The sequence below is a fragment of the Culex pipiens genome, chromosome 3 (genome assembly GCF_016801865.2).
Source record: "Culex pipiens pallens isolate TS chromosome 3, TS_CPP_V2, whole genome shotgun sequence".
Taxonomy (NCBI): domain Eukaryota; kingdom Metazoa; phylum Arthropoda; class Insecta; order Diptera; family Culicidae; genus Culex; species Culex pipiens.
This window is the reverse complement of record NC_068939.1, coordinates 152,910,240-152,927,739: the sequence shown is the minus strand read 5'-3', so window position 1 is coordinate 152,927,739 and position 17,500 is coordinate 152,910,240. Positions and strand designations below refer to the sequence as shown.

The 17,500-nt window shown below is 31.2% G+C and overlaps 2 protein-coding genes across 11 annotated transcripts in view; both read right to left on the bottom strand.

Annotated features, from left to right (window-relative positions):
• The window catches only part of LOC120421600 (zwei Ig domain protein zig-8-like), a 415,971-nt gene that overhangs the window by 235,100 nt on the left and 163,371 nt on the right, over nt 1-17,500 (bottom strand). The gene's annotated exons all lie outside the window — the stretch shown is intronic.
• On the bottom strand, nt 4,334-13,885 carry LOC120421613 (uncharacterized). Of its 6 annotated transcripts, XM_052711279.1 has the most exons (7): nt 10,819-13,885; nt 10,543-10,752; nt 10,409-10,486; nt 10,244-10,354; nt 9,892-10,179; nt 9,334-9,834; nt 4,334-5,492 (listed from the first exon to the last, which is right to left on the bottom strand). In XM_052711279.1, the coding sequence occupies exons 1-7, from the start codon at nt 11,024-11,026 to the stop codon at nt 4,513-4,515; spliced, it is 2,376 nt and encodes a 791-aa protein (XP_052567239.1). In that variant the 5' UTR covers nt 11,027-13,885; the 3' UTR covers nt 4,334-4,512. The 6 variants fall into 6 exon arrangements, with proteins under 6 accessions (XP_052567239.1, XP_039440776.1, XP_052567240.1 ...); XM_039584842.2 differs by lacking the exon at nt 10,819-13,885 and having other exon boundaries at nt 10,543-10,766; XM_052711280.1 differs by having other exon boundaries at nt 9,892-10,354; nt 10,543-13,885.

The following is a 17,500-nucleotide window of genomic DNA, read 5'->3' as shown; positions in this document are numbered from 1 at the left end:
TTAAATAAATTATTAAATATAATTTAGCAATAATTTGCTTTAGAAGTATTCCTCGATTTTAAATGACAGTCTGCATAATGAATTGCTTTTTTCCATAGCTCCAGATACAAAGAGAGTCTTCTTAATGCAATTAAATACAACTTCCCCCTCTAGCAATTGAAAAGCATAAATCGCCAAGTGCACTCCCGAGAATGATGACCTTCTGCACCTTTCACAGCAAACAGTGCCAGCTGCGCCCATGTCCTGACTCCCATTAATCAGACAGCAAACAAGCTCGAGCTTTCTGCACCCCCCGCTGGCAACCCTGCCAGCCCAGCTCCCTCAGACCAAGCTCATTTGTAGCAACACTCACACACACTAAGATAAACATTTTATTCCAACGGCCACTAATCTTCGCGCCATCATCCTGGGCTGGGAAATTAATCAAGTGAAAAATATAAGCTGCAACTTTTGTGCACTGTAAAATTACAAATCTCTCGTGAAAGGAGTGAAAAAAGAGGGTAAAGTGACACCAGTTGGGAAAAAAGAGTTTAAAACTGTAGCGACTGAATGGAGGATGCCAAGCCCGAACATTATATTCACTGTTCTTATTTGTTCTGTTAGGGTAGTTAGATCTGTTTTGGTAAATTTTAAATTTTCATCATATTTCTTTTGTCAAGATTTTTTTAAAGACTCAGTTAAATGTTGTGATAACATTTGCCCAACAAAAAAAAAAAAAAAAAAAAAAAAAAAAAACAAGTAATGATTGTTCCACCCCAATTACCCAGCATATGAAAAGTGGGAACATCTGCGAGGAAAAACTTTTGTGACATGAGCGCTCTATCTTGTTGCGAGTTTTGCACCATCCATCTGCAAGTCCCACGGCGCGGCTGAGCTCACATTCACCCTAGCTGTGGTGCCTAGTATTTACTACCAGCCCCACCCCCCGTGGATGGCAGAAGTGCCTTACAACGTTTCGAGTTATTTTTATTAGGTTGGTGCATTCAGATCAGCTGAAACCATTGCAGTCTTTCTCAAATCTATCAGTATTTTTTAATTCGTTCAATATTTCAGAAAAAAAAACAAACTCATTGTGATTGTTAATAATGACAAGTCTTGAATTTGTTCAATTCTTATAAATTGAGAAATTTTATTATTGAATCTTACTTGATTATTCATGATCCAATATTGGTTTTTGTAATATTTGTCAGTTTTTAAGAATTCTGACATTTTTTTAATTTTTCAAAAGTTATTTGAATTTCTAGCTAAATTTAAAAAAATAATCCAAAAGTGAATAAGACACCATCAAAGTTAAACTTAAAGGTTTCGAAATAAGTGTGCCTTCCATTTATTTTGTCATTTATAAAACCTAAAACAATGGCGAAAAGTAATACTTTTCAGTACAATCTCTGAAATGTGTAAAAGTTCTATAATGAATATCAAAGCACTGTTATTTTATAGTTTGTCTGGTTATATTAGGAATTAAAGTGTGAAATTTTTATTTATTAAGTCAAATGAATCATTACAAAACTTGATGCTTAGTTGCATGTTATTATGTAAATATTTAGGCCGTTACAAATTTTGTTCATAGTTTTTGTTGCCCCCCCCCCCTTTTCTTCAAAATCGGTCCGAAAAATTAGGGGTAAAATATATTTTATCATAAACTTCAAAATTATAATGGAAATAGAAATCTTGTGAACTGGGTCGATCAAAACTAATTTGATTTTTGTGAAATTCCGGTGTATAATTCTGCAAAAAGTTTTCTTTTTCAGTAAAAAAAATCGTCAATACTTAGATATTTTGAAAACTAGTGAGGCTCGGCTCGGCTCTAACCAAAGTCGAGGGGGGAGGGGGGGCAAAAAAATAAAAAAATCAAATTATCACCCTAGGTTTCAACATTTGGATGAAAAAAGTGTTTTAAAATGCATTTTACAGGCGTACAGTTGCTTTCCAATCATTTGTTTTGAAAAAATCGAGGTATTGACGGAATTTTTTTTTTCGCAAAAAAAAAACTTTTCGTGGGACTGTACATTGGTAATTCATGAAAATTTAAAATGTTTTCAAAGGAGTTCAAACATGCTAAATATGATTTTAAACGCGAGAAAATGCATTTTAACTGGTTTTCAGTTGATTAAACTTTAATTTTCATTAAAATTTTGAAGTTTTTCGAAAAAAATATTTTTTTTTGCCCCCTGATTATTCAGGCCAACTTAGAAGGGGGGGGGGGGGGCAACATAAACTTTGAAAAATATTTGCAAAACAACTGGGCCGATGTTAAATGCATTTTTCTGTTCAAAAACTAAATTCCGTTTTTCGATCGGAACTCATTCTTATTGAGTAGATTAAGTTTTGTAAAATCTCCTGCTTGAAATACTTTGAACAATTAACAACAGCGTAACAAAATATTTTTTTTATTTTTTGGCAGCACGAAAAAAAAAGCTCCTCTAGGGATTGGCTTCCCGAACACAATGCAACCTGGCGCATATTTTTATTGTTATCCTAACTCGAGATATTCAATGCAGAAGTTTTGCATATGAATCACCCCCCGTCGAACAAATATTTTTTATTTTGTTTTCTCTGTAACTTCTGATCAATTAGGTCTTTTTGGATGCTTCCGGTGTCATTCGACGGTAAATTGTTAGAAAAACTTAAAATTTGGTCCCATTGGCCGGTTCCCGTAACCGGTTCCGGAGGAAATCCGGAATATTGGCCAAAACTGTGCAGAAACTTCAAAAAAAAAATATTTTTTTGCCCTTAATGCGAAGAAAACACACTACAGCATGAAACAATCCATACAAACTAAGAAATTGTTGGTCCCAGCATGTTTTGAGATGTATCATTGCAAATGTGGCCATAGAGAACCGGTCCCGGCCAATCCGGATCCAGAAACTAAAAAAAAATTAGGCGATATTTTCACAATTCCAATATGTCAGACAATTTTAGAAAAAAGTTGTGTTGAAGCATTCTTTGCTACTTTATATTTTCTGACCACTAACACATGGCCAAGTGGCCAACGGGAACCTGTTCTGAATGTTCCGGATCACGGAATCAGTGGACACTTGACATTTTTATTAATTTTATAAAGCATATGTCCATTCATGAAATTTTTAAAGATTCCTGTAAAAAAATCTGAAATCATTTCAAATCAGAAATAGAAATGTTGCCAAGTGGCCAACGGGAACCTGCTCTGAATGTTCCGGATCAGGGAACCAGTGGAATTTTGAAATTTCAATAAATTCTTTAAAGCTTTTTTTTTTATTAAGATTGTTTTTTGATTTCTGGATAAAATCTGAATTTATTTAAATTAGAATTAGAAATGTTGCCAAGTGGCCAACGGGAACCTGTTCAGAATGTTCCGGATCATGGAACCAGTGGAAAGTTGAATATTTTTGCAAAGCATTTGTTTTATGTATAAAATTTCAAATTTCTTGGAAAAAATCAGAATTAATTTAAAATCAGAATAAGAGATGTGCCAAGTGGCCAAAAAGAACCCGTTTCGAATGTTCCGGATCAGGGAACCAGTTTTTGAAGTTTTTATTTATGTTATAAAAAAATCAAAAATCCTGGAAAAAGTCTGAATGAATTTAAATCAGAACAAGAAATGTGGCCAAGTGGCCAACAGGCACCTGTTCTCAATGTTCCGTACCAGTGGATACTTGAAATTTGTATACATTTTTATAGCATATTTAAATTAAAATATTTTTAAGGTTTCTGGAATAAAACCTGAACTTAATTAAATTAATTATTAGAAATGTGGCTAAGTGTCAAACGGGATTAAAAATATGGCCATAAAAATATGACCATTGGTAACGGGTTCCGGTCACTCCGGATCAGGAAACCAGAAAACAATTGGACAACATTATCAAAATTCCAATTTTTCAAGAAGGTTTAAAATAGAAACGATGTTTTTAAAACCTTGGCGAATCAAGGAACTAGAGGACTCATACCGATGCCTCATACCGTATTTCTTTAATCTTGTGTAAATGAATTAACCCTTTCAGGCCTCATGGGTCATATATGACCCAAAAATCAAAATTTCCTAAACTAGCCTATAATTTCCTTTTTTCCATATTTTAATTTCCCATTTTTTTTATTCAGGCCTGAAAGGGTTAAACATACGTTTCAGTTTAAAAAAAGTTCTAAGCAATGGGCATAGCGAATTTTTTTTAGATTTACTGTAGGAAGGTTAATACTTTGCAAACATTTTTCTATCGATGCCTTTGTGCACTCTTGTTCTATCCAGGTAGGAATCCCAGCAAGTTTAATACAAGAGAGCATAAAGGCATCGGTATGTGTATGCTTCTTTGTTCTTGCTAACTGACATTCTAGTTTAATATAAGAAAAAAATGAGATGTTATGTTATATTTAATTTCATTCAAGCAAAGGTTTATTATTGACATCATGTTCTTACTTTTATTATTGGCAGTTGACTTAAAATGGTAGAATATATAAAAAGAAAAAAATGTGGAATACATCAAATGAAAAAGAATACATTTTGAAAACAATACGAACATTTAAATCGACACATAAAAATCAAGGGCTTACAAAAACGGAACTAGGTCCAGATTGCCGCTTGTAACATTCATTAGTTGTTCTTGTCAAACTCCAAACGTAATCTCCTATCATACTTATTGGGTTATTCTGGCCTTTATATCGTTCTTCAATTTTTTTTATTTCTTGGTGGAAGTATTCCCCCTGTTCTTCAGAATATCTACCTGAGTTTTCTTTAAAAACTTCTAGGTGGGAGTGTAGAATGTGCAACTTGTGCGACATTCTACACCCCATCTTGTTGAAGTTTCTCAACATGGTTTCGACCAATTGTTTATAATTAGGGTCCCTTTTCCCTCCTAGAAACCCATCCACGACAGCCTGAAAACTTGTCCACGCGTTTTTCTGGTCCATGTTTAGCATTTTTTTAAATTCATCTTTCGAAAAAACAGCCCTGATTTGGGGTCCTGTAAAAACACCCGCTGTAATTTTTCCCTCCGTCAATCGTGGAAACATGTTTTTCAAAAACTTGAACGGTTCTGAGTTGGCAGGTAGCGCCTTCACAAACTGCTTCATAAGCCCTAGTTTGATGTGTAAGGGCGGCATAAGTATGTTTTCCTGTTGAACCAACGGAGCCCACTTCACGTTGTTTATTCCAATAGTAAACTCTTTCCGAGCTGGCCAGTCACGAATTTTGTAGTGCAGATCATCATTCCTGCTATCGAAAAGGCATAGATGGCAGGGAAACTTGGTGTAACCACCCTGCAACCCCATCAAAAAGGACACCATTTTGAAGTCGCCTATAACTTCCCATTTGTAGTTTTCATACTTAATCAGCTCCAAAATTAACTTCGTACATTCGAAGCTTTCTTTTAAAAGCTTCGAATAAGCTATTGGAAGCGACGGAAGCCTTTCTTTTCCCGTTCTGTTATGAAGGAGAACAACTTTTATCGATGTTGACGAACCGTCAATAAATAGCCGCCATTCACCAACGTTCAATGAGATACCGATGGCTGTAAACAAACCTGAAAAAATAACAAAGTTTTAACAATAATTTTCTGGGTCATGATTCTAAAGAATTTAATTCACAAAGAAATATTTCTGCTTAAAGAAAGGAAATTACTCTATGTAAGTAAAAAAGTAATTGAATTGTAGTTCGAAATGGTTACATTCTTATGCAAATCAAAGTTCCTCATAAATGCATTTTACTCTAGTTCAGTTGGTTTTCAATCATTAGTTTTAAAAAATGCTAGATTTGACGAAAACCAAAATTTGAGCAAAAAAAGGTTTTTGCGGTTCCGTAAATTGAAAATTTTCAAAATTCACGATATTTTTTAATCATCCCAAACATGAGCAATTCTTTACCAAAACCGGAAATGGTTTTATTTGTATTTTTTTATTTGGCTTAAACTTTGTGGGGACCAAAGAAGCTATTTTGTGTCATTGGTTCACCCATACAAGTCTCCATACAATTTTGGCTGCTGTCCATAAAAAATGGTAAGAAAATATTCAAACAGCTTTAACTGAGTGTAATTGAGTGAATTTTCTGAAAAAAAATTTGCCTTCGGCAAAGTTGTAAGTATTGTTGAGGACTGTTGAGAAAAAATAGGTACACGAAAAAAAAATTGCAGATTTTTCAATCAACTTTTTTTCACAAAAACTCAATTTCCCAAAATACGTAGCTTTTGATTTTCGAGATTTGTTAGAGATGTTTTAGGGGACAAAAACTTTTAAAAATGTTTGTACCAGCCTTATGATTATACAGTATGTAAACAAAGTATTTATTTGCTACAAAAAGCTCATCAAAAGATGATTCCTATATAAAGTTCTATAACAAATACTATTACGAAAATCAAAAAAGGTGCAACAAAAGTTTGTACACCTTTCGAAAAAAATACATAAATACAGTTATTTGTTGACAAATCACCATAAATCCAGTGTCTCAACTCCAAATAGCCATCCTTGACAAATTAAAAAAAATTCGGATTAATTATAAAGTTTACTAACTATTTTGTAAAAGAGTTAAAATAACTCTGGAAATTCTATGTAGAACTTATCTAAATTAATTTTGCATTTTTTTTAATTTATCTCTACCCTTATGTATTACCATAGAATTGCGAAAAATGTTTATTTGGAGTAGATATAATATCGTTTTGAGGGTCTGTGTATCAATAGAATTGATTTTTCGTTGGAATTGCCATCGAAAAGGACATAAAATTTCCGATCTTTTGATACCCAAAATGGAATGAAGCAAAAAATCCTTTTAAAAAATGCCTCAAGAGACATCAAGAAAAGTGTCTTTTTGCAAATCAGAGGGACACTACAATAATTTTGACCAATATAAACAAAATAGAAAATTATAAACCAATATAAACAATATTTAAAAATCTAATAAATGAAATTTAACTTTAAAAATATAAGCTCAAAAAAAACAAAATCTACAATTTTAATATGATTAAATATTAGATTTCGAAATTCTAAAAATTCAAAACCTATGAATTTTAATTCATATTGTATTCCAAATTCCTCACTAAATATATTTGAAATATTTTCTTCTAAAAATTTAAGAATTTAAAAATTTAAGAATTTAAGAATTTAAGAATTTAAGAATTTAAGAATTTAAGAATTTAAGAATTTAAGAATTTAAGAATTTAAGAATTTAAGAATTTAAGAATTTAAGAATTTAAGAATTTAAGAATTTAAGAATTTAAGAATTTAAGAATTTAAGAATTTAAGAATTTAAGAATTTAAGAATTTAAGAATTTAAGAATTTAAGAATTTAAGAATTTAAGAATTTAAGAATTTAAGAATTTAAGAATTTAAGAATTTAAGAATTTAAGAATTTAAGAATTTAAGAATTTAAGAATTTAAGAATTTAAGAATTTAAGAATTTAAGAATTTAAGAATTTAAGAATTTAAGAATTTAAGAATTTAAGAATTTAAGAATTTAAGAATTTAAGAATTTAAGAATTTAAGAATTTAAGAATTTAAGAATTTAAGAATTTAAGAATTTAAGAATTTAAGAATTTAAGAATTTAAGAATTTAAGAATTTAAGAATTTAAGAATTTAAGAATTTAAGAATTTAAGAATTTAAGAATTTAAGAATTTAAGAATTTAAGAATTTAAGAATTTAAGAATTTAAGAATTTAAGAATTTAAGAATTTAAGAATTTAAGAATTTAAGAATTTAAGAATTTAAGAATTTAAGAATTTAAGAATTTAAGAATTTAAGAATTTAAGAATTTAAGAATTTAAGAATTTAAGAATTTAAGAATTTAAGAATTTAAGAATTTAAGAATTTAAGAATTTAAGAATTTAAGAATTTAAGAATTTAAGAATTTAAGAATTTAAGAATTTAAGAATTTAAGAATTTAAGAATTTAAGAATTTAAGAATTTAAGAATTTAAGAATTTAAGAATTTAAGAATTTAAGAATTTAAGAATTTAAGAATTTAAGAATTTAAGAATTTAAGAATTTAAGAATTTAAGAATTTAAGAATTTAAGAATTTAAGAATTTAAGAATTTAAGAATTTAAGAATTTAAGAATTTAAGAATTTAAGAATTTAAGAATTTAAGAATTTAAGAATTTAAGAATTTAAGAATTTAAGAATTTAAGAATTTAAGAATTTAAGAATTTGAGAATTTAAGAATTTAAGAATTTAAGAATTTAAGAATTGAAGAATTTAAGAATTATAGAATTTTAGAATTTAATAATTTATATTTTATTTGAGATTTTTGAGATTTCCGATTTTTGAAGTTTTGGAATTCTTAAATTACGATTTTAGAAATTCGAAATTTTTTTAAACTGATTTTTTTTTTAAACTTCTAAAATATAATAAAAGTTTCGAATTTTTGAAATTTGAATTTTAAATGATTGAGAATTAATTTTTGAATGTTCTGATCTTTTTGTTTTTCGCCAAGAATGTTTAAATTTAGAAAAATATTTCTACGGGTAAATCGCATCTTAAATTCAAAGGCAAATATAATATATTCACTTTAAAATTAAAAATAAATAAGGTTAAAAAATACATTACTCAAAACTCAATAGAAATTACATTTCCAGAGCCGGATATATTAAGAAATGAGTTAAGTGTAGTAATAATTATATTTAAGAAATTCTCAACCATACATTTAAAAAATAATCTCTACATAAACTTCATCTTAATTTTTCGACGGTTCGTATTAAGAAAATACAAACAAACATTTTCAGAATAAAATCAATTAATAAAAAATTGGAATTGCACTCAATGAAAAAAAAAACAAATTCTCGTTATTCTTGATATTATTTTTCATAATAACTTGAAAGTAATTCTATCCATTTATCTATTTTTTCATCAAAATTGCCATCCGCGCGAAATCCGCGCCTGAGCAAAATTAGTCAGCAAATCCGCGCCGTCCGTAACAACCATGTACCTAGGTAAAAATGTTGTTATGATTTCGTTTGAGCAACCTGGCAAGAATGTATGGACTTTCGTAATTTTTGTTCTCGTGGATCAAACATACTTTTTGCTCAGGTATTTTAAAACGTGGGTTGTATAGAAAACCTAGATGTTCGGGTATCAAAAGATCGGAAATGTTATGCCTTTTCCGGACACATAGGTTGACTTGTGAATAGTGGACCGGTTCGGATGCAGGCGGATTTTCCGACGACGTAATTCCGGGGTGGTACGAAATTCCAACGAAAAATCTATTCTATCGATACAAAGACCTCCAAAACGGTGTTATATCCACCCCAAATTTTTATTTAGCAATTCTATGTTAATAATATAATATTATATTGTTTTATTTTTCTTTTTTTTCACTGACACTTTATACAACATTCTGAGATTTCTGGCAGAAAGGTATAAATCACATTGATTGACTTACCAGGTATGTCTTTGCAGTAGCAAACAGCTTCATCATACGTATAAAAGCGCGAATAAGCCTCGTCTCGTTTCCGTTGGGCCGTTATCTTTACTGATTTGTCAACTATTTTCCATTCTTTTAGTCGTGATGTTAAAAGCTCTGCTTTCGATTTGCCGAGACCCAAATCTTTTATAAGATCGTCAATTTCCTTTTGGTTCGGGAAATGGGGCGTATCATCGGGTTCTTCTTCCGGTTGGTATTCGGAGTGCGGCACACTGATGGAACTAGCGGTAATTAAAGATGCAAAACTGGGTACTTCAAGGTTATCAGCAGGACAATCGGCTTTTTTTTGCATGGAATTGAACTCGATTGGTGGTTCCGACGAACTGGCAACAGGGTACTCATTTTTTGAAATACCAGGTCGAATTTGTGAAAGGCAAAAATAGCATTCACTTACGTCGACTGGTTTACGCCATATCCTTGGCGAAATATACTTGAATTGTTGTGAATTTTTGTGACACGCTGAAATTAAATATCGATTTATTTCTTCATTATTTCAATAGGCATACTAAACTTTACCAATCAATTCGGTGTAACAAACAGCACATACGTAATGTGGTACCCAAGATTCATTCAGATTAGTTATTTCGGTTTTTAAGCATGCTTCGTAGGCAAGATAAACTTTTGTGGCTTTTATCATTGGATATTTCCTTGCAGATACAGAAATGTATTCCCCGCAGACGTAGCAAAAATTATCCGGAGAGTGGCTGTGCTGATGGTCACCGTTATCATTACCCGCAACCTCAACTGCTCTTTTCCCAACAGCATTTGCACCGTGGGCATTTTTTTGATGGTCTACGTTCTCACCTGAAGGATAGAAATTCATATAAATTAAAATTTCCAACCTTTCTAGTTTCGGTAACAATGATACCTAATACTGATATACTTGAGCTAGAGCCATCATTTCTTTCTGTTGTATCTGTTCCATCAAGTTCACCAGGCCTTTCAACAGCAATCTGTCCACGATTAGCATTATTTCCCCCTGTAAAAAATAGTGGTTAGTATTAATCGTAAAATCTTTTAAAAACAATATCACCTTGTGCTCCACTAGGTCCAGCAGTAGCATCACCAGGCCTTTCAACAGCAATCTGTCCACAATCAGCATTATTTCCTCCTGAATTAAAATAGTGATTAGTGCTAATCGTAATATCTTTTTAAAAATAATGCCACCTTGTGCTCCACTTGGTCCAGCAGTAGAATCTTCGTTTGTTTCTCTATATTTCACAGCTTCTGACGATGGTAAGTTTGGCAAATAATTTTCTTCGATTCCTCTTTTAATTACCGCCAAACAAAAAAAACAATCACCTGGATGTTCCTTGGGCTGTGACCAAATTCTAGGCCTGTAAAATTTTGGACCGAGGCTTCTATTTTGAACAGATTCTGTAAAAGTGGTGCGCTTGTCGAAATTTGATCTTTATTTTATTATTAAATGTTTAAAACACATACTTGATAATGCAATTTCGCAAGATAAACACACGTTGTTCGGCATCCACGGTTCACCTAGGTTCACGACTTTTAATCCAAAAAACTGTTCATAAGCTTTTCGAAGGCGGTCGTTAGTACTTATATCATATTTTTTGCCTCGGCGGCTTATAAATTGACCACAAACGAAGCAAAAATGTTCTGGAGAGCGAATGCAGTCTTTTGTTGACATTTTGCTGTGAAATCACTTGCTTAACTGACGACCAATTCTATGACAGTAAATTGAATTTTAGTTTTAGTACATATCATGGGTTTATTATATTCTCTCTTAATACAGACAATTTCAGGTCAGCTATACAGATTTGTATTTTTTATTTTAATTTAACTTTATTAAACTATGCAATTTATGTCGTATAGCAATACACAACATTTAATTTTTGCTTAAGCTAGTTACAGAAAAGTAAAAATAAATCTTTTCCGACTAAAAAAACAAAACCAATTTTTTTCGTTAAAAATAAATATTGTTTTAGATACATGAATATTTGTAACGAATGTTAAAATTTACGCATAATGTTTCTAAATGGTTTTATTTTAATAGAAATAAATAAAATAAAAACCTAATTATTATAAAAACAGGATATTCATTTTTTCAATGTGATCTAAATCGCTTAGCCAATCTATGCCATTATGTCGTATCACTTTGTTTGAGGACAAGAGAGAACCTCAAACTTCAAATTTACGAAAAGTGTGCAAAAGAACAAAACGAAAACAAACGTTAAGAGGTTTTGCTCCGACGTAAGGACAAAGAAGGTTGTGATTTTGTATTTGTTTGGTATAATTTTAAATAGAAGTGATTTTTCATGCAATGATTTAAAGCAATTTAGGCAAAATCGATGAATCATTAAAGCAAATGTTTGTCTTTAGGTACAAACATGTGTTTTTATTTTATCATCTCACCATAAAACAAAGTGGAAGTGAGGTAATTAATCACTTCTAACTAATGTGATAAACTACGGGAAACATGACAAATTTTTTGTTTTTTGGTTCCCTTACTCGAAACTTATTCCCAAGGACCACCTAGCTATGTTTTGGTGTTGAAATATGTCATTTTCATTTTTTCTAAGCAAGCTGATCTCGGATAATTTGATTAGGATCAAGACGGCCGCCTTTTTTCTCAACAATCATGCGATCTGGAACATTTGGAACAAGTTCCAGATTAAGTGACCATGTTTTGAAATTAATAAAATATAAAGATGGAAGGTATACAAAAATATCGTACTTTTCTTTAGATTTGCTTGGAAAATTGTATTTGTGAAGATAACAATACAGGTTCGCAATGGACATATTTTTTATGGCCATTCCTTTAGATATGTTCAGACAAAACTAAAATTTAAAATGTTTTGAAAACTTAAATGTTTGTTTAATTCAATTACAACAGATTAATTAAAAAACGAGTTCCCTGATCCGGACCACCCGCAATGTTGCCCAACTGTCTTCTAGATCCCTGATCAGGATTGACGGGAGCCGGTTACTAATGGCCATATTTTTTATTCCCGTTTGCTACTCGGCAACATTTCTAATTCTGATTTTAAATTAATTTAGATTTTTTGTAGAAATCTAGAAAAAAAAGTTGAAGAATTAATAAAATTTTAAATGTCTGCTGGTCCCCTATTCCGGAACATTCAGAACAGGTTCCCGTTGGCCACTTGACCACATTTCAGATTCTGATTTTGAATGAATTCAGTTTTTTCAGAAATCTTGTTTTTTTTTTTTCATTAATAACGTCTTTATAAAATTAATGAAAACATATTTTTATTTTCATTCAGAGCAGATTTCCGTTGGCAACTTAGCAACATTTATGTTTCTGATTTGAAATTATTTCTGATTTTTCTCCAGGAATCTGTAAATTTCATGATTGGAAAAATGTAAAATAAATTTAAAAAAATCAAGTGTCCACTGATTCCGTGATCCGGAACATTCAGAACAGGTTCCCGTTGGCCACTTGGCAACATTTCTATTTCAGATTTGAAATGATTTCAGATTTTTTTACAGGAATCTTTAAATTTCATGAATGGACATATGCTTTATAAAATTAATAAAAATGTCAAGTGTCCACTGATTCCATAATCCGGAACATTCTGAACAGGTTCCCGTTGGCCACTTGGCAACATTTCTAATTCTAATTTTAAATAAATTCAGATTTTATCCAGAAATCAAAAAACAATCTTAATAAAAAAAAAAGCTTTAAAGAATTTATTGAAATTTCAAAAGTCCACTGGTTCCCTGATCCGGAACATTCAGAGCAGGTTCCCGTTGGCCACTTGGCAACATTTCTATTTCTGATTTGAAATGATTTCAGATTTTTTTACAGGAATCTTTAAAAATTTCATGAATGGACATATGCTTTATAAAATTAATAAAAATGTCAAGTGTCCACTGATTCCGTGATCCGGAACATTCAGAACAGGTTCCCGTTGGCCACTTGGCCATGTGTTAGTGGTCAGAAAATATAAAGTAGCAAAGAATGCTTCAACACAACTTTTTTCTAAAATTGTCTGACATATTGGAATTGTGAAAATATCGCCTAATTTTTTTTTAGTTTCTGGATCCGGATTGGCCGGGACCGGTTCTCTATGGCCACATTTGCAATGATACATCTCAAAACATGCTGGGACCAACAATTTCTTAGTTTGTATGGATTGTTTCATGCTGTAGTGTGTTTTCTTCGCATTAAGGGCAAAAAAATATTTTTTTTTTGAAGTTTCTGCACAGTTTTGGCCAATATTCCGGATTTCCTCCGGAACCGGTTACGGGAACCGGCCAATGGGACCAAATTTTAAGTTTTTCTAACAATTTACCGTCGAATGACACCGGAAGCATCCAAAAAGACCTAATTGATCAGAAGTTACAGAGAAAACAAAATAAAAAATATTTGTTCGACGGGGGGTGATTCATATGCAAAACTTCTGCATTGAATATCTCGAGTTAGGATAACAATAAAAATATGCGCCAGGTTGCATTGTGTTCGGGAAGCCAATCCCTAGAGGAGCTTTTTTTTTCGTGCTGCCAAAAAATAAAAAAAATATTTTGTTACGCTGTTGTTAATTGTTCAAAGTATTTCAAGCAGGAGATTTTACAAAACTTAATCTACTCAATAAGAATGAGTTCCGATCGAAAAACGGAATTTAGTTTTTGAACAGAAAAATGCATTTAACATCGGCCCAGTTGTTTTGCAAATATTTTTCAAAGTTTATGTTGCCCCCCCCCCCCCCTTCAAAGTTGGCCTGAATAATCAGGGGGCAAAAAAAATATTTTTTTCGAAAAACTTCAAAATTTTAATGAAAATTAAAGTTTAATCAACTGAAAACCAGTTAAAATGCATTTTCTCGCGTTTAAAATCATATTTAGCATGTTTGAACTCCTTTGAAAACATTTTAAATTTTCATGAATTACCAATGTACAGTCCCACGAAAAGTTTTTTTTTTGCGAAAAAAAAAATTCCGTCAATACCTCGATTTTTTCAAAACAAATGATTGGAAAGCAACTGTACGCCTGTAAAATGCATTTTAAAACACTTTTTTCATCCAAATGTTGAAACCTAGGGTGATAATTTGATTTTTTTATTTTTTTGCCCCCCCTCCCCCCTCGACTTTGGTTAGAGCCGAGCCGAGCCTCACTAGTTTTCAAAATATCTAAGTATTGACGATTTTTTTTACTGAAAAAGAAAACTTTTTGCAGAATTATACACCGGAATTTCACAAAAATCAAATTAGTTTTGATCGACCCAGTTCACAAGATTTCTATTTCCATTATAATTTTGAAGTTTATGATAAAATATATTTTACCCCTAATTTTTCGGACCGATTTTGAAGAAAAGGGGGGGGGGGGGCAACAAAAACTATGAACAAAATTTGTAACGGCCTAAATATTTACATAATAACATGCAACTAAGCATCAAGTTTTGTAATGATTCATTTGACTTAATAAATAAAAATTTCACACTTTAATTCCTAATATAACCAGACAAACTATAAAATAACAGTGCTTTGATATTCATTATAGAACTTTATCCATCTCATTATAATTCCATACCATTCCGTACGTATTTAATTTGTATTCAAAATTTTGCGGAAAAATCACAAACCTATCGAGCAAGCAAAGTCACACCGGTTTAAGGTATGCAAGCAAATTTTACTGCTTTTATAATCTAATCAGTGCATAACTATTATTTATACACGTTAATTTAAGTTAAGACTTTGCTTTTTTTAATTTTGTTTTTAGATCACGGATTGGTAAGCGATGTACGAGTTTAGGAAAAAAAAATCATTCATTTATATTAAGCTAATTTTATATTTTTATCAATAATTAAAAAAAAATCAACCTTCATTTTTTTGGATAAGTTTTAGTTCATTGTTGAGCCTTATCAATGTACTTGGCTTATTTTCTCATAGTTCTAGCCATGTAAATCAAAATAAAAAATAATACAGAGTGAGTTATGGATACGAAATTTTTGAACAAATTATTGATTTCCTTTAGGGGTATATCAATCACTAAAAAAAATCAAATCTCAAGTTTTCAAAAAAAAAAGTTTATGTTTAAAGACCGCATTTTATTTCCAAAATAATGTATTTTAACAACATTGGTTAAAATATTTCACATTTACCTAAAAAAATTAACACCTTAAAAAAACAACTTTCAAATTTTCTAATTTGTATAAAAGTTTATGTTTAAAGACCCCATATAATGGCCTAATCATGTGCTTGACAAAATTTGCCAAAAGTTGCCAGGTAGCCAGATAAATCTGGGAATGCCAGATTTTTCAAGTGTCAGCCAGATTAAAGGTTCATCCTTCTCAGTGCCAGATTTTGACAGATTTTGCCAGATTGTTCACTTCATGCCCATTTTGAACAACTTTTCGATTGAAATGAACGAATTTAATTCAAAATAAAAAAAATTGAATGAGTTTTTCTTAGAGAGAATGTAAAATAAACGTTTTTGAGGCCATACAATCAATTTAACCACCTGTATTCTACAAATTTCTGAATTAATTCATATCCTCCCTCCTCTTCACCATTTAGAATTGTTAGATTTTTGTCTGCCAGATTTTTCCGGATTTTTGATCGATGCTTTGCCAGATTTTTCAAATTTTGACCTGGTATCCCTGGTTCTAGCCATATAACTCGAAACAAAAAATAATAATGTGGAAAATAGAAGAAAATGGCCAAAATTTTAATAAATTTAAAATAGCCGGGACCTCGGTGTAGGGGTAAGCGTGATTGCCTCTCACCCAGTCGGCCTGGGTTCGATCCCAGACGGTGGCATTTTTCGAGACGAGATTTGCCTGATCACGTAAATTTTGGCTGATTTTAGCGTGACGTACTTTATGGATGAAGCTCATACCAAAATAGAGTTTTAATTTTCATTGATGCAATGGAATAAGTCTTTGATTGGCAGGCATTCAATATTCTAATTCAGTATTCAAGAATGAAATTTTTCTCATTAAATGTTTTTTTTTGGACTTCTGTAGGTTTGCCAGCATTACACATTTTGTTAATATCTTGAAAAAAAAAAACATTTTAAATATTTGCTTTCGATATATTTTTTAAACTTTCAAAATTAGCAGAAGAGTTTACTATCAACAAGACAGTCAAATTTCAAAGTGTTGGAATGATTTCGATTTGAATATTTTTTTTAATGTTAGTCGAGAACATTGAAATATGAGTCAGTCTACCCCAATCGCACACAAAAAAAAATAAAATTGAAAAATTAAAGTCAACAATTTCTGATCAATCTAAAATTTGATGAAACTGTTTATAGGTACTATGAACACAAGATAAAATGCTGATTTTCATCCAGTTGGTCCACCCCTTTCTTTTCGGCACCAACCCCAAAGTATAATTTTTGTGAAATTGTGAAAAACCACCATTCCTAAATTGCGATATCTCTGGAACCAAAAACCGTAAAAGGTTCCAGGTTGATAATTTTGAATATAATGGAGCACCGGATTCGAGTGGTAGAAATTACAGTTCTCCCATAAGGAATACATTGTAGAAAAAAAAAAAACAAAAAACTGCTACTTATGATAATTCGATAGGTATCCCAGCAAGCATAGTACAAGGGATCACAGAGGCATTGCATGACACCAAAAATACGTAAATTTTTAGTAAGTTATGCTAGCGTGTTGGTTTGAATAGTTTTTTTTTCAGGTTATTATTAAAGTCTAAGCTTAAAAATTCAATCGTGAACTGAAAATGAAGCATTTACTACAATTAGAAAACTAATACATGTGGAATTTTATTAGAATAACGATGGTGAGGTAAACCTTTTATTAGAATTATCAATCAATTTGGAATTTACTCAAATTGATTTTGCTTGAAAAAATTGAAGTGTTCCAAATTCCATTTAAAATCATCAATCAATAAAAATTATGAAAATAGATGTAGCATCTTGTTATTCGAAGGAAAAAATAAATCTGAATCTTTGAGTTCAAATCCAACATTTTTTTGTTTAAATTTTCTTCAAATCAAAATATTTATTCTTGTAAATCTTATTTAATACAATCAACTTTTCCTTAAACTTACACCACCTAAAATTCCAGTGCACCACAACCCGCACCCCGCTACAAATGTCACCAACGGGTAATCCGCTTTGGCTTAGCCGGCACTTGACTTGGTCCGCAACCGTCGTCTGTCTGTACTGTCGGCTC